The sequence below is a fragment of the Xenopus laevis genome, chromosome 1S, assembly GCF_017654675.1.
Source record: "Xenopus laevis strain J_2021 chromosome 1S, Xenopus_laevis_v10.1, whole genome shotgun sequence".
NCBI classification, from domain to species: domain Eukaryota; kingdom Metazoa; phylum Chordata; class Amphibia; order Anura; family Pipidae; genus Xenopus; species Xenopus laevis.
Window position 1 is genome coordinate 108667328 of NC_054372.1, and position 15344 is coordinate 108682671.

General features: G+C 36.1%; 1 protein-coding gene across 1 annotated transcript in view; it reads left to right on the forward strand.

The window, feature by feature from the left end:
- Positions 1-15344, forward strand: part of adamtsl1.S (ADAMTS like 1 S homeolog) — a 161466-nt gene that overhangs the window by 18897 nt on the left and 127225 nt on the right. Inside the window, exon 2 of the mRNA XM_041580075.1 lies at positions 9102-9229. Within this exon, the coding sequence (XP_041436009.1) occupies positions 9102-9229 (128 nt within the window). The remainder of the gene's footprint in view (positions 1-9101; positions 9230-15344) is intronic.

A 15344-nucleotide genomic window follows, 5' to 3' on the forward strand; every position in this document is an offset into this window, starting at 1 on the left:
CATGCATGCTGTTCCTTTTAATACATGGAGATGGATTGCATTTTTCTTTAAGGACCCATTGCTAACGTTGTTAATGCAATCAAGATCTGAGCATTATCTAAAACTAAATGAGAGGCAAATAAAACAAGCTGAACGCTGATTGCCCTCTCAAACAGCAATATGTCTCACCGTGGTGCCTTTAGTCTTGTAATAAAAAACATATGAGTCACATGATCCAATCCAAATAGTATCTAGAAAAGCAGGTCACCAATTTTATTTATTGAATTTTGTAGGGGTGCTTACAGACAGATGATAGAGCACGGTATTTTGTGACATGTTGACATTTTTCTATTGTAGACATAAGAAAGATGCAGTATCAAAAATGCAATAGATTAAATTTAAACACCTTCATATAATGCTTTGAAAAATATAGTTGAATTCCTGGGAATAAATCAGATTTGATTCCAGCCAGGACAATGTAGTGGTACTACAATTTACTTCCACATATTAAAAACATACATGCAAGTTAAATGGGTTCACCTTAAAGTTAACTTTAGTCTAATATTGAGAGGGTCATTCTGAGACAATTTGCTCTTGGTTTTCGTTTTTTATTGTTTGTGCTTTATGAGTTATTTAGCTTTATTTTATCCAACAGCTATTCAGTTCTAGCACTCTTTTGCTTGGGTCCAAAACTACCCTAGCAACTATGCAATGATATGGATAAGAGACTGGAATATCAATAGGAGAGGCCTGAACTGAAAGATCATTAAAAGTAGCAATAACAATACATGTGTAGTTTTATAGGGCACTTGTTTTTAGATGGGGTCAGTGTCCCCAATTTAAAGCTGGAAAGAGTCAGAAGAAGGCAATTAAAAAACTATGAAAAATGAATAATAAAGACCAATTGAAAAGTTGCTTAGACTTTACCATTCTATAACATACTAAAAATTACCTAAAGATGATCCACAACTTTAAATGGCTCCAGAGAAATGTGTGTGTGTGTGAATGTCAAAAGGAACCTAGGTTATAAGGTCTTCTATAGCAGTGACTAATATATATATTCGCTGCAAATTACTGCATAAATGTGGTGGAGCTATATAAATAAATCATAATAATACGAATAGTAACACTTTCACCCGTGCTAAGTGACCCCAAGGCAGTTCACTTCACATCGTGAATGGTGAGCATTGGTTCTTACCTTAGTCACAGTTGTCGACAATACAGCTAAGTATCTAAATTCAGGTTGATATAAATGTCTGAACAGGTTTAAAGCACTATATGTCACTGGTGAAGCATATGAGAGCAACAGGGAGAATTTGAACAGTTTGCCACAATGCTATATTTTGGTTTTCTGTTGAAAGAAATAAGTAACTTTGATCCAGACATATATTTGCAAGCATATTTTGTACTGTCCTGTTTGCATATTATTTTTACACTGATGCATAAAAATAATATATGTTGAATGGGAAGCAAAGTAGCATCTGAATGACTTTAAAGACAGATATAAGGGGTTTAAAAATCCCAGTATAACACAGGGCGAAATAGTTTCCATTTGACATTTTTAGATTTTCTCTAAAAAAGCTCCCCGTCCAAGATGCACTTAAAATATGAATTCAAATTAATGCAAAGGTGAAGGCAACAGTGTTTGTTTTGCATGATAAATGCATTGAATAACCTTCAAGTTTATGTGTCCTAATCCATTTTCCAATATACATGAACAATTTTTCATGTTTTAAGGTAGTTTATTAATGCCATTGCAATTGAAAGCAGTATTGGTTAGCCCTCTTGGGGTTTTTGGTTCTTTTCAACCAGAATCGGAAAAGTTAATTATTTTCCAGGTTTTGCTAATCAGCTGGTTTCTGCTTCATTGTTTTAAGAGTCTGAACCAGGAATGAAGAGATTATAAGCAACGAAACATATACTGCTTTTACTAGCAATCACATTTGCAAATAGCTTGAAACCCATTATAAGTTTTCATTTAATTATACTGAGTTGTGTTAGTGTGATTAAGGAAAAATATGTGAAACAGTCTATGGGCAACATTTTTGTCCTGGGGACATTTTTGTAGCAAAATACATTAAAGCCTATGAGCAACTTTTTTTGTCTACTGCAATGTTTTTATCTACCATACATAATTTTTGTCTTCTGCTCGCACGTATGGCAAATTTTTGGCGCAGTGTGATGAAACTCGAAAATTCACTGCAAAACCATACATGGCCAAAGAACGTGTGCATCACTATGAGTAGTAGTTAAGCAACAACTCTCAGCAAAATGTCAGCTAAACCAGCCGTACTTTAAATGAAAGAATTAGAGAACACATACTCAGCATTATGAAAAATGTAAATACTGCAACCACTGTAGCCAGAAATTTTGCACACTGTTCGGACAGATCTTTAAACTTTGTTTCGGTAAATGGCATAGAAAAAGTTTCGGGGGCGGGCCCCTTCGCCCGCCCCCGAAACGTTACATTGTAATAAACACGCAGGGCTTTGCCCGCATGCATCGAGCTCGGAGTGCCAGTTTTTCTTTTATTACGCTGACTACAATTGGGGTTGCCGATCCCTTCTGACTGTGCACCGGGCCAACTTATGCTGGAGAGGCCAGGGTGTGCTGGTGGGTTCTGGAAATAGAAAAAGTTTCCTCACATATTAGAGGAGGAAATGCTAGCTAAATATATATTCTATTTGGGTACTAAACAACCATTAGGAATGAATCTTGACTATAATGTTTCTTGTTTTCGTATAACTACAATTGTTTAGAGCATGAAAGCTGTCACCCATTGTATACAGTTTATTATCCTGACTGTGTTTAATTGTACAAATATATTTCTCAAATGTGAAAACTTAATTACATTTTTTTTTTTTACTACATGTGTATTATTTGTTAGTACTTTTTAGTATTTGTACTTCTATACTGCATATAACTTTGGATAGTCTAACTCTTTTTGCATCAATCCTTGTGATTGGCTGTTCTAAACTTGCAATTGATTGGCTGTCCTAAATTTGATTGGTTCAAATTCATTTAAATATTTGTGTTCAGAAGATGTCCAGCCTATGATTAAGTGCCATCATGGCACGAAACACGTAAGGCCACATCATTTGAGAAGGTTTTTGTTAAATAAAACATTTTTAATTGCATCAAGCTTTGGAGTGAAGTCCGGTTTGTGCCAGTCCTATATGAATATCTAATAACTATTGGAGACCCACATGCCAGACATCCCTGCTGTATAGCATTTCAGAGATAATGTGAGCATGTATACCATATCTCATATATTTCATTGAATATCTGGCTTAGAATGGTCATTGTGAATTTGCTTCTATTGGTAACTTATCTCCACTGGAAAGATATGCAACAAAATCTCCTCACTGTAACAATTATACGAAGCTTGGTCTGCTAGCCAAAGTTTATTCCTTGGCTCCAGTATGAAACATTTTTATTACCTGGTTATGCTTCATAGATCTGCGGCGCTTGTTTTTAACAATTCCCCCATATTAATGAAACCAAATCTGCCTTTCTGTTGCTCACCAAGTGCATTCATACGTGTTTGTGGGATCATAACGCTAGGCAAAGCTTATGTAACTGGTTTGTAATAAGGCAATCTGTCTTGTCAACACTGACATTATCAGAAACCACAGTAAAATAATGTGTCTATAATAGCTTAAATGGGAAGTTAATAGGATTTACTGTTGAAATTATTGTGTGAAAGTGGATGTATGGAGTTTATGAAGTCCAAAAAAAAAACCTTCCTAAAATAACTGTGAAAAAGGTAAAGTCTAAAGGGAAGGATTATAAGTTACAATGAGTAATACAATTCTTCTTTACCTTTTTGTTCTCATTTCTGGTTGTTGACATCACTGATGTATTCAAATGACAACATTTCAGATGTAACTTATTTTTCTTCTTTTGGATGTTTCTAGCCTTCATGCTTTCATTCTTAATTTAATATTTGACCACAACATTACTGATACTATATTTATTATTTACATTTTGTTTCCTTCAGTCTTAGAATTACATAATCACAGCAATCAGGCAGCTGCCATTTTGTGGACATTGTTATTAAGACATATTTTGTAACACCCTAAAATCTTGTGTATGCACCAGAATGGGGGACCTAATGCCAATGCCTCAAGCATAGAGGCGGGGCAGGTAATATTTGGTTGACAGCTCAGATATTTAAATACTTATAACAGGTATGGATGTTTTAATGAAGAAAACAATTTAGGTTCCATGTTTAATTTGCAAAGGACTTTCATCATACAGCTTTTTATGTGTGGGTGACAGGTCCGCTTTAAGGTGTTGGCACAAAATGTATTTATATAAATAACCTGGAGCCTGTTTTCAGCAAAAGGCGTGCATGGATTTAAAGGTTATATTTATGTTTTGTGAAATCAGAGCTGGAAAATATACTCTCTTGATGACCCATCAGATCTTAACTGCCATTCCATAAAAAACTCATTTAGATAATTCCAGCTTCTCTTTGTTGCATGGAAGAGAGAGTTTCAATAAATGCACTTAAAGTGGACCTGTCATCCAGACATAAAAATCTGTACAATAAAAGTCCTTTTCAAATTAAGCATGAAATCAAATTTCTATTTTTTATTAAAGTATTCATAGCTGTTGTAAGCTCATTTAAAAATCTCAAGTGTCAGTCAAATATTGTCTGCCCCTCCTCTATGCCTTGGGCTCTGCACATTCAAATCTAATTTAACACTGTTCTAAATCTTTATAAAAATATCTCATTATGTTGACCCTTATTTCTGTGTTAGCATATAAACTTCTAACCTGAGGTGGGACATTCTTTATGTACTCAACTACCTCCAGTGACATAAACAAATAGACCCTGTGATATCTTTGGGGCCCATGAGTTTAAAGGGCCCAATCGGCCCTTTAAGCTATGTTTGCAAAACTGATCATCTTCCAAAAGTTTTGGGGCCTCTACAATGATTTTGCAGTCCAGAACCATTTCATCTATTGATACCTTTAGCTTTTCTGATGTTTGTCATTGAGAATACCTCACAAAGTCAAGAAATATGTCAGCACACAATGGCATATATAACTGCTCATTATATGTAACATATATATCGTAGACAAAACATACATACATTAATCTGAATTAGAAATATGATATTTTACCAACAATGCATTTGTGCTATATATATATATTTTATTAGTGATGATGCACTTAAAAAATGGAATATAAGCTGTTAGCAGTGTTTATTTACTGGCCTTCCCCCCTCCCCCCGACACTGGACTACACAAAGGAAAGTTTAGCAGTGGTATTTATTGGTGGTAAATTTCCATAGAGATCAATAAGGCAGGCCTGAATTCCTCAACATGCTTTATATGCTGGTGGTTCTGAATTCACAGTGGGTGGTTACTGTAGTGATGAGGTCAGCCCAAGGTGAAGCATATATTGGTTTGTTGAGATGAGGAAGGGGAAAAGTGGTGTGATTGTTACAAGCAAGTATAATTTATCTATGGTTTATATTTGGTGGGAACAGTTAATTCCATTCATAGAATGGATTTTTCACAATATATGGTGCTTTATTAACAAGCAGAATTCAAGAGAATTGTCAGTAAATATGGAGGGTTGTCTATTAATGATTGTTCGAATGAGGTAAGATAAAACTTAATGAAAGAGTGAAAGAAAATACTCTTGAGTGCCATGCAAACTATTTTGCCCAGCCATATTCTCTGAGCGTGCTCTGTACACAAGTGATTTACTGTACAATACTGTAGTTAACCTTCCTGCTTGTATTTAGAGTGTGGAAGGAAATCATAGAGCACAGGGAAACCCATTCAAGCACCGGGAGAACATATACTGCAGTAGCAGCCAAATACTAAAAATAAAAGAAAGCATTGGCCTAAATAATCAGAAAATTAATCCAAACAACAGTGACTGATATTGACCATTGGGGTTAAGTTTGTGACCATCATACATAAACCTTATGTATTGAGTCCAAATTAATTCTTCTGAACAGTAAAATATATGTCTTAGCTGGTTACTTGCAGCCCTGTTATTTGGACCTTTTTACTTATAAAATGTCAAGGGCCATCCCCAACATGATGGATTATGTTATTGGTAACCATTTATTATGTTGGTTAAGTAACTAAAAGAGGGTAAAGCCACATCCAGATGTTTAAATATTGCAAGATTTGCAAAATTAAGATGTTTAAATATTGGTAGACTGTTTTCACAAAAAGCTTCTTGAATCAACTAACCAAAGATTGGAAAACCAGAATCCCACTTTCTTCATTGCTCAGACAGTTAATAGCTTTGCCAGCTTTTAGGCTGGACATTGCTTTATAACATTGCTGAAAGAATTGCAGCACTTATAAAAATAAAGGACAAGGCAAACCTTTATTAGTAAATACTTATTTATAGTCTGATGTTTCCATTATTTTATCTATCCCCTATTAGCCATACATCATCAGTAGAGATGTCGCGAACTGTTCGCCGGCGAACTTGTTCGCGCGAACATCGGGTGTTCGCGCTCGCCGGAAGTTCGCGAACGTCGCGCGACGTTCGCCATTTTGGGTTCGCCATTGTTGGCGCTTTTTTTTGCCCTCTCACCCCAGACCAGCAGGTACATGGCAGCCAATCAGGAAGCTCTCCCCTGGACCACTCCCCTTCCCTATAAAAACCGAAGCCCTGCAGCGTTTTTTCACTCTGCCTGTGTGTGCTGAAGAGATAGTGTAGGGAGAGAGCTGCTGCCTGTTAGTGATTTCAGGGACAGTTGAAAGTTTGCTGGCTAGTAATCGTTTTGATACTGCTCTGTTATTGGAGGGACAGAAGTCTGCAGGGGTTTGAGGGACATTTAAGCTTAGGTAGCTTTGCTGGCTAGTAATCTACCTTCTACTGCAGTGCTCTGTATGTAGCTGCAGTGGGCAGCTGTCCTGCTTCTGATCTCATCTGCTGACTGCTGCAATAACAGTAGTCCTTGTAAGGACTGCTTTTATTTATTTTTTTGTTGTTTTACTACTACTACTACTACTACTACTACTATAAGAGCCCAGTGCTATTAGTCTAGCAGTGTTGGGGAGTGGGACTGGTGTGCTAATCTGCTGCTCCTAGTAGTTCAGCAGCACCAACTTTAATTTTTTTTTTTAATATTCATTTTTTTTTTATTTTACTTTTTTTTATTTTACTACCGCTGTAGTAGTGTATAAGTTGACCTTTTAGGCATTATTTGCCCTGTAGGCATTATTTGCACACTGTTTTCTTCAACCCGCCATCGAGCTGTGTGACCTTGTTCACATTCTGTCTAAATATCCATAATATTACCGTCTCCAGAAAAAACACCGGAGTCACTTTTTTCAAGCAGCCATAATATATTTTACGTAATCCGTATCCACCGCTGTAGTAGTGTATACGTTGGCCTTGTAGGCATTATTTGCACACTGTTTTCTTCAACCCGCCATCGAGCTGTGTGACCTTGTTCACATTCTGTCTAAATATCCATAATATTACCGTCTCCAGAAAAAACACCGGAGTCACTTTTTTCAAGCAGCCATAATATATTTTACGTAATCCGTATCCACCGCTGTAGTAGTGTATACGTTGGCCTTGTAGGCATTATTTGCACACTGTTTTCTTCAACCCGCCATCGAGCTGTGTGACCTTGTTCACATTCTACAATGTCTACAAGGTCAACGTATGGCGAAAAATGACTATTTTCAGCATTTATATGGCATATTTTTTCTGGCAACTGTGCTTCAGTGGCTGCGTCCAAAAAAACTGGGCAAACAATGCCTACAAGGTCAACGTATGGCAGTTGTTTAAAGAGAACAGTAGATTACTAGCCAGCAAAGCTACCTAAGCTAAAATGTCCCTCAAATCCCTGCAGACTTCTGTCCCTCCAATACAGAGCAGTATCAAGCAGATTACTAGCCAGCAAACTTACTATCATCTGTCCCTGAAATCACTAACAGCTCTCCCCCTACACTATCTCTTCCAAGCACACACAGGCAGATTTTTCAGATACATTTTTGCCCTTGATCCCCCTCTGGCATGCCACTGTCCAGGTCGTTGCACCCTTTAAACAACTTTAAAATCATTTTTCTGGCCAGAAATGTCTTTTCTAGATGTTAAAGTTCGCCTTCCCATTGAAGTCTATGGGGTTCGCGAACCGTTCGCGAACCGCTCGCGTTTTTGCGCAAGTTCGCGAATATGTTCGCGAACTTTTTTTCCGACGTTCGCTACATCCCTAATCATCAGTACATTTTCAGCATGTTGTATAATACATTCCTTTTAAATGGGTATGGAAAAGTTAAAAAGACCCCATATGGCAATTTTAATTTAACGTACCTTATTTACGGAGGAAAATCCCTAATACTTTTAAAGATAAACAGAGGCGAGACAACACTGTTAGTGATCTATAAGGCTGTGGAATATATATTTGCTATTAATGGGCTTTTTTAATAGCCTCTTGGCAATTTCCCCATTCGTTCAACCTGTAATTCGTATTTATTGCCTACTAAGTTTACTAACTGCAAATGCTGCCTTTGCATCTGCCGTGTCTCAAAGGACAAAGCCATCTGACATTTTCTCATTTTGTAAACATTTCAACTTTTTAAAAATTTCCCTTTGACTGTATGAAATAAAATATGATGTTACCAACCCATCTCTTTGAGTGACATTAGTTCACAAGTGTGCTTCCTTTATCAGCCTGTGCATCTCAAATAAATTAGAATGTATTTCTTTAGCTAAAAACTATTATTATTATTTAACCATTTTAATGATTTAATGTCAACCTTTTCAAGTGTTTGTGGGTGGTAAAGAACAAACTTATCTAACTGGACTGTTTTTCCTTGTCACAAATTTAAAATATGTTTTCTGAACCCGTAATGTAAAATGAATTTGAACTACCAAACTGGCAAGTCTCCTGGTGGATCCTAAGGTGGTAATGTAATAACAGGTTACATTTTTGCTCTATTTCTAGTAGCTTATAGCAATTCATCAGATCTTTCCCTAACCATGTATGCCATTTATTATAGCATTATAGTTTTTGCCTTCAAATCTACATTTGAATCTGTGTTATAATAATTAAAAAAATCCATATAAAATCTAAATACTACCTATCATATATATTACTAAGTGTACATTTTCATATCCTTTCTAGAGCTCTCGTACTGCTCGATCTGAGGAGGACCGGGACACTTTGTGGGATGCTTGGGGTTCCTGGAGTGAATGTTCACGGACCTGTGGGGGCGGAGCTTCATATTCATTAAGAAGGTGTCTTAGCAGCAAGTAAGTTACATACAACTTTTTTTCAAAGTTTTTTGCACATCAGCGTTGGACCTTGATGTGGAGGCCTATTTATAACACTGTATAAAACTATTATGCCAGAAAAAAAAATGTAAAAGGTGGTGTAAAATAAATGGAAACTTTACACCGCTTATTATGGTGTAATAGACACTACTTTTTATAATTATGGTGTGACACATTCAAGTCAATGGGAAAAAGTTAGGTGACAATAAAAAAAACACAGCGTTTGTTTTTTCCCATCAGTGGATCGCTGTTACACAGCAGCTGCTGCTTTTTTACACAGAAAAAGTTTGTGCTGTTTTTTGTGCACTTAATAAAAAGGCATTGGAGTCATATCCTATGTATAACTGTGGACAAAGTTAAAATTCACAGACTTCTACACCTTTCATTTATATGTGCCCCTAGCATGTTCTTCATTTTTTGTGGTCAGCCTGAAAAGAAAGAACTGTAATATTTCTACAGTTAGCCATTACTTTTAGGGATTATGCACTTTAGATGTTTAATTTCTTTCTACCATGTATTAGATATAACCTGCCCTTGGCAGCATCAGGCAACCTCATCTGCAGTGCTAAAGAATAGTGATGGGCGAATTTATTCGGCAGGTGCGAATTCGCAGCGAATTTGAGCGTTTCGCCGCTAGCGAATAAATTCGCGAAATGCCCGCGAAAATTAGCGGCAAAAATTTGCCGGCGTCAAAAAACATTTTTTTCAAAAAAACGGACGCCGGCGTCAAAAACGGGCGCCGGCATCGAAAAAACGGGCGCCGGCGTCAAAAACGGGCGCCTGCGTCGAAAACGAGACGCCGGCGCCGTTTCGCGAAACGGCCCAAATTCGCCCATCACTACTAAAGAATCAAAGCAGTCACAGCACTTCTATCTGCAGCTGGAGCCAATGGAAAATTAGTACATAAGAGAGATGTGATGCATAGATGTCATGTACTGTATATTTATTGCTGAATAGATGCACTGCTAAGAGAAGGCAGTGAAGCCACTGACAATTTTAATTTCTGGAGCTTTGATTTCTTAATAACATGGAAAATATGTACTTCTAATTAGGCAGAGGCAGATAGTTATCGATGAGACAGATTTTTTTTGTTTACCAAATATATAGCTTTGAGATTACATGTTATTGCCTTTGGTGCTCTGAAAATATTCTTCCGAAATTGGAAAATATAACGTACTGTAGTTGTTGCTTGCTAGTTTGTGGAGCCATGATGAGTTGTTAATTCTAAGATCAGTGTTAGCTTTAAGTATGCTGATAGAACACTACACTGAATATTTTTGCTTTTTGGCGGACAACCAGTAGAGACTTTTATGGTTTCACTGATGATGTCATGTATATAAATAATGATAATTTTGGCCACAAACCTCTGGCCTAAATAAAGACAAATGAGCTGATATCAATATCAGTGTATGGATGTTTTTATAGTAAAGTGTGGACTGGATCAGCCTCCACCCTCCATAAATACATACATTTGTTTGTTTCAGTTTAAGACTAGAACTCTAAATTAATACTCCAATTACAATTCCACTCAACTTGAGAACTTGCAGTATAATTTCTCTTAATATCACTCTGCTTAAAATGACTTCATAATCAGAAGTTTATATATAAGCTGGGGTCCTGGGGGGGACCTGGGGTTTTCCAGATAACTGATCTTTCTGTAATTTGTATCTATTTTTAGTCTACTAAAAAATCATGTAAACATTAAATAAACCCAATAGGCTGGTTTTGCTTCCAGTAAAGATTAATTATTTCATAGTTTGGATCAAATACAAGGTACTGTTTTATTACAACTGAGAAAAAAAGGAAATCATGTTAAAAAATTTGGATTATTTGCATAAAATGTAGTCTATGGGAGAAGGCCTTTCCATAATTCGGAGATTTCTGGATATACCTGTATATATATCTGTATACCTGGGTCTACTATCTTAAATATCCATGTAAATTCAGTATAATGCCTGTTTGGCTTTACCGGACAATAGCATATGAAATGCATCTTAAAACATGCAAGTACAATAGTTTTAGAAGGAAAATGATATAAGCAAGTTTTAATGTGTTTTTCTTATTGAAAAGCAGCTTCTGTGTGTTTGAACTACATCTTCTAGTATTCTCAAACACCACTATGGCTTGGGTGTTTAAGGTTCAGTGTGCGGCTACTAAAACATGGCTTTGAGACATCTGGCATACTTCTTAGCAGAGAGCATGTCATCTCTGCATCAAATTTTTATTTTTTTCTAGCTCATTGTAAGAATAGATTCCTTTGGGCTATGTTACCTTATATTCTCCAATGATCTTGCTATTACACTTAAAGACAATTTACATTAAACTGTTAATTGACCCTCTCAGAAAAATTGAACCCTAAGGGAGCAAAGTAATCCCAGCCCAGATTATATCATGAAAATACAACATAGCCTGAAACAATTGAAGAAAGTGTGCCTCCAAGAAAAGTGAGGTAAGGAAATTAAATTAGTCTAAACATTCATTAAAGAAAGGCAGCAGCATTGTTGGGGAGTGACGGTTGGCTGGGTTTGTAAAACATATGGCCTTGCCATCAAATACATCACTGTTGACTATATAAGTATAGTTAGCTGCCTGTGTAAAGAGTAGTCTACCTGTGATAAAGTAGCATAATATTATTGCAGCAATGTGGTACTGTGTGAGAGGTGTATTATACCTTTGTGGCAAATTCTGTGATGTAAGTGATGAAAGCTGAACACACAGCAGAGCACATTAAAATTAAGTTTTGTTAAAACAAATTCTACTGTCTGTGATATGACACAGTGAGGAATTATAAAGGGAACATATTTTATAGGGTTGCTGATTATTATATAATAAGCTATGATGATATTACCTATGATTATAATATAATTATATAATTATTTTAAAATATATTAGCAGTAGATCACCCTCATTGCACCAGACTTGAATACAACCTATTGCTGTTTTCCACTTGTAGGATATATTTTACTTTATATTTTTGGACTAGAGACCAGATGTGGCCCCAGTTTAGCTAAAAAGTGTTGGGACAAATGGTCATTATATTAGAATAGCATTGTTATCTGTGAAATTTTAAAATGCCCATGGGAATATATCATGACATCGCACAATGCATTTGATCTTAGTAAGAGAGGCAGGTAGGATAGCACTTTACATGGTATTTAAAGTGCTCAGGGTGAATTGACCCTTCAAATAAAAGTTCCAGTTAGAGTTTCCCTCAACTTAAGCACCTGCAGGGGATGCAAATTCTCTTCTTATTACACAATTTACAATCTGAAGCTATCATTTAACATGTTATGTAATTATTTAATGTGCTTTTTAACATGGCAGGATGGAGTAAAACAGTAGAATAATAAATAGCAGTAATATCTTACTAATGGAGAAAATATCTAGCCCCTTATTTAGCCATGCTCACACTGATGTCTTATCAAAGACCAACCTGCTTAACTGTTGGTTCTGCTAGTCTTTTCTTTTTGGGAAAAATTTGTACCACTGTAAATAATACCTTTTGCCAGGGCTTAAAACTACTGCTTGTGTAGTATGACAGATTGCCTTTAGCATCAGAGTGCCTATGTGGAATCCAGACAGACAGTGACATGCACAGCCTAAAACAATTCGTGATATGTGAATGACTGTATGAGGTGCAGACTAATTGGAATTGTGTATTTACCAGGACCATACCAAAACATGCATTTAGTTAGTGTTCTTAAGTTCACGAATAATAACATTCAAAGAGGACAAACAGGCATTTATGGGAACATCAGGACAAACTGTTGGTGTATAATCTGGGAAAGCATTAAGTAAAATCAGGGCAAAGCACCAACTGAAATAAATTATACATACACAAAAATGGTGTAAACTTAAAATCGGTATATGTAAAATGGAGGTTTCCCTTTGTGTCAGTTTTCATTCATGGAAATGGAAATCAGTTTTCTCTTTGCAAAAGCTTTCAAGAATATCCAGGAGTCTTTCCTCATCCAGTTATAATACACAGATGTTATGGTATAGATATCAGACTTTTAATAGATCTTACTCAGCTCTTGACTATCTTATTTAATGGTTGATGCATAAACTTCAGCAGCCTGGGTTTACTGATTTTTTTCACTGAATTCTGCTCTAATATAGAAGGTAAATCTTCTTAAACATTATTCACAATTTTATATATTTTCTGGATAATTCCATACTGCAATGTTTTTGCACACAAGGCTCTGGATATCTTCATGCTGACTTATAAACCACAGTGTGTTGTTTGATCCCTAGGTTGTTTAGTTACTCTTCAGTTCTCCACAGTGTCAGGGAGCAGGACATCCTGTGGTGCACTTGCTGTGAGTTGACCAAGCTCGCAGCCCACAGGCATTGTGAGTTTGTTTTCCTGTTAGGCATAACAGTACTGGAATGTTTGCAGTTTGTATTGTTTGCTATTTTTTCCACAGTGATACAGAAGTTTAAAAAATAGGTATCTTTATTCAGAATTAACGTATTTGCAATGTTTTCTTTATGTAGCAAGTGTGAAAGTCATGTCCATGGCTTTGTGGATAAAACCCCATTCAGTTTTCATCTTGAATGTGATAAATTGACTAATTTCTGTCTTATTTCAAAAGGCCTTGTACGCTTGATTGCGCAGAGTCACCAGGTCACCTATTTATCTGTGGGTGGGTAAATTAGATTGATGTTAAATGTGACAACTCAAAAGTCTACAAAGTCCTAGCATGGTAATTACATGTAACCCTCAGATGGTGACAAAATAGATAATTTATTCTTATTATTATGTTAAATAAATGTCAGAATCATGAAACTATAACTGTTTTTAGTTTTCAAGTGGCAATTTACTGAGAATCATATTAAAAAGAAAAGTTGCAAGTTGTGTTTCATTTTTTAAATTAACTATGAAAATCAATCAAATTTTTTTTTTATAAATTATGACTACTGAAACAACCTTCTGTATTTGTACTTTGCATATAGGAAGCTTACTGTTATTGACAGTATGAGAGGGGGGGACACTGGTCCAAGCTAATATAAAGGAGGAGGTGATGATAGAAAATAACTGATTCTTAACTGATTGTAAAGCGTCCAGCAAATTATTTGTAGGCGTATGCTATAGACCCCCTAATGTAAGTGAAGTGGAGGAGGCTAAACTCCTGTTGCAAATAGAAAAAGCTGCTAGGTTGGGAAAAGTAATGATAATGGGTGATTTTAATTACCCAGATATTGACTGGATTAACAGTACAGCCAGGACTGTTTTCAATTTCTTCCCTTAAGAAGTAAATATAAAAGCACTAAGAACCACCCTATGTGGCTTAATATAGAAGTATAAAAGTTAATAGGAAAAATGAGAAAGGCGTTTAAAAACTACAAGCAGAAGCTGCATTTAATGAATATAAATAAATAATAATAAATGTTGTAAAGCTGCATTACAGAAGGCAAAGATAGAAAATGAGGAGCGCAGAGGCTAAGTCTAACTCCAAAAAGATTTTTAAGTATATTAATAGTAAAAAGATGCAGGTTGAGAATGTGGTTCTTTAAATAATGGTACCAGTATGGTTGTAACAGAGGCAAATGTGCCAAATCAGTTATTTTCTTCAGTGTATACAATAGAGGAGGCAGAGTTCCAAGGCCCATCTCACTGTTGGCTCACCTCAAATTAGTCAGTGGCTGACTTAGAATATGGTTCACAAAGCTTTACTAAAATTTGAACAAGGCGCCAGGGCCAGATGGAATACACCCTTGGGAGAGTTTAGTTCAGTTTTAGACCGACCTCTATTTCTGATTTTCTCATACTCTCTTTCATCTGGTATAGTACCTATGGATTGGAGAAAAGCTGATTTAATTCTTATATTTAAAAAGGGTTATAATCTCAGCCTGCCAATTATAGGCCAAAAAGTTTGACATGCGTGGTGGGCAAATTATGTGAAGGCTTATTGAGGGATCACATTCAAAATGTTGTCCTGGTGAATGGCATTACGAGCTGTAATAAGCATGGCTTTATGAAGGATTGGTCATGTCAGGCAAATTTGATAAAGAACAGATCAGCGATGTTCAGCCCCTGACAGCAATCATACAAAAGTTATGTCCAACAAAACTAGTGACAGTCTCCCACTGA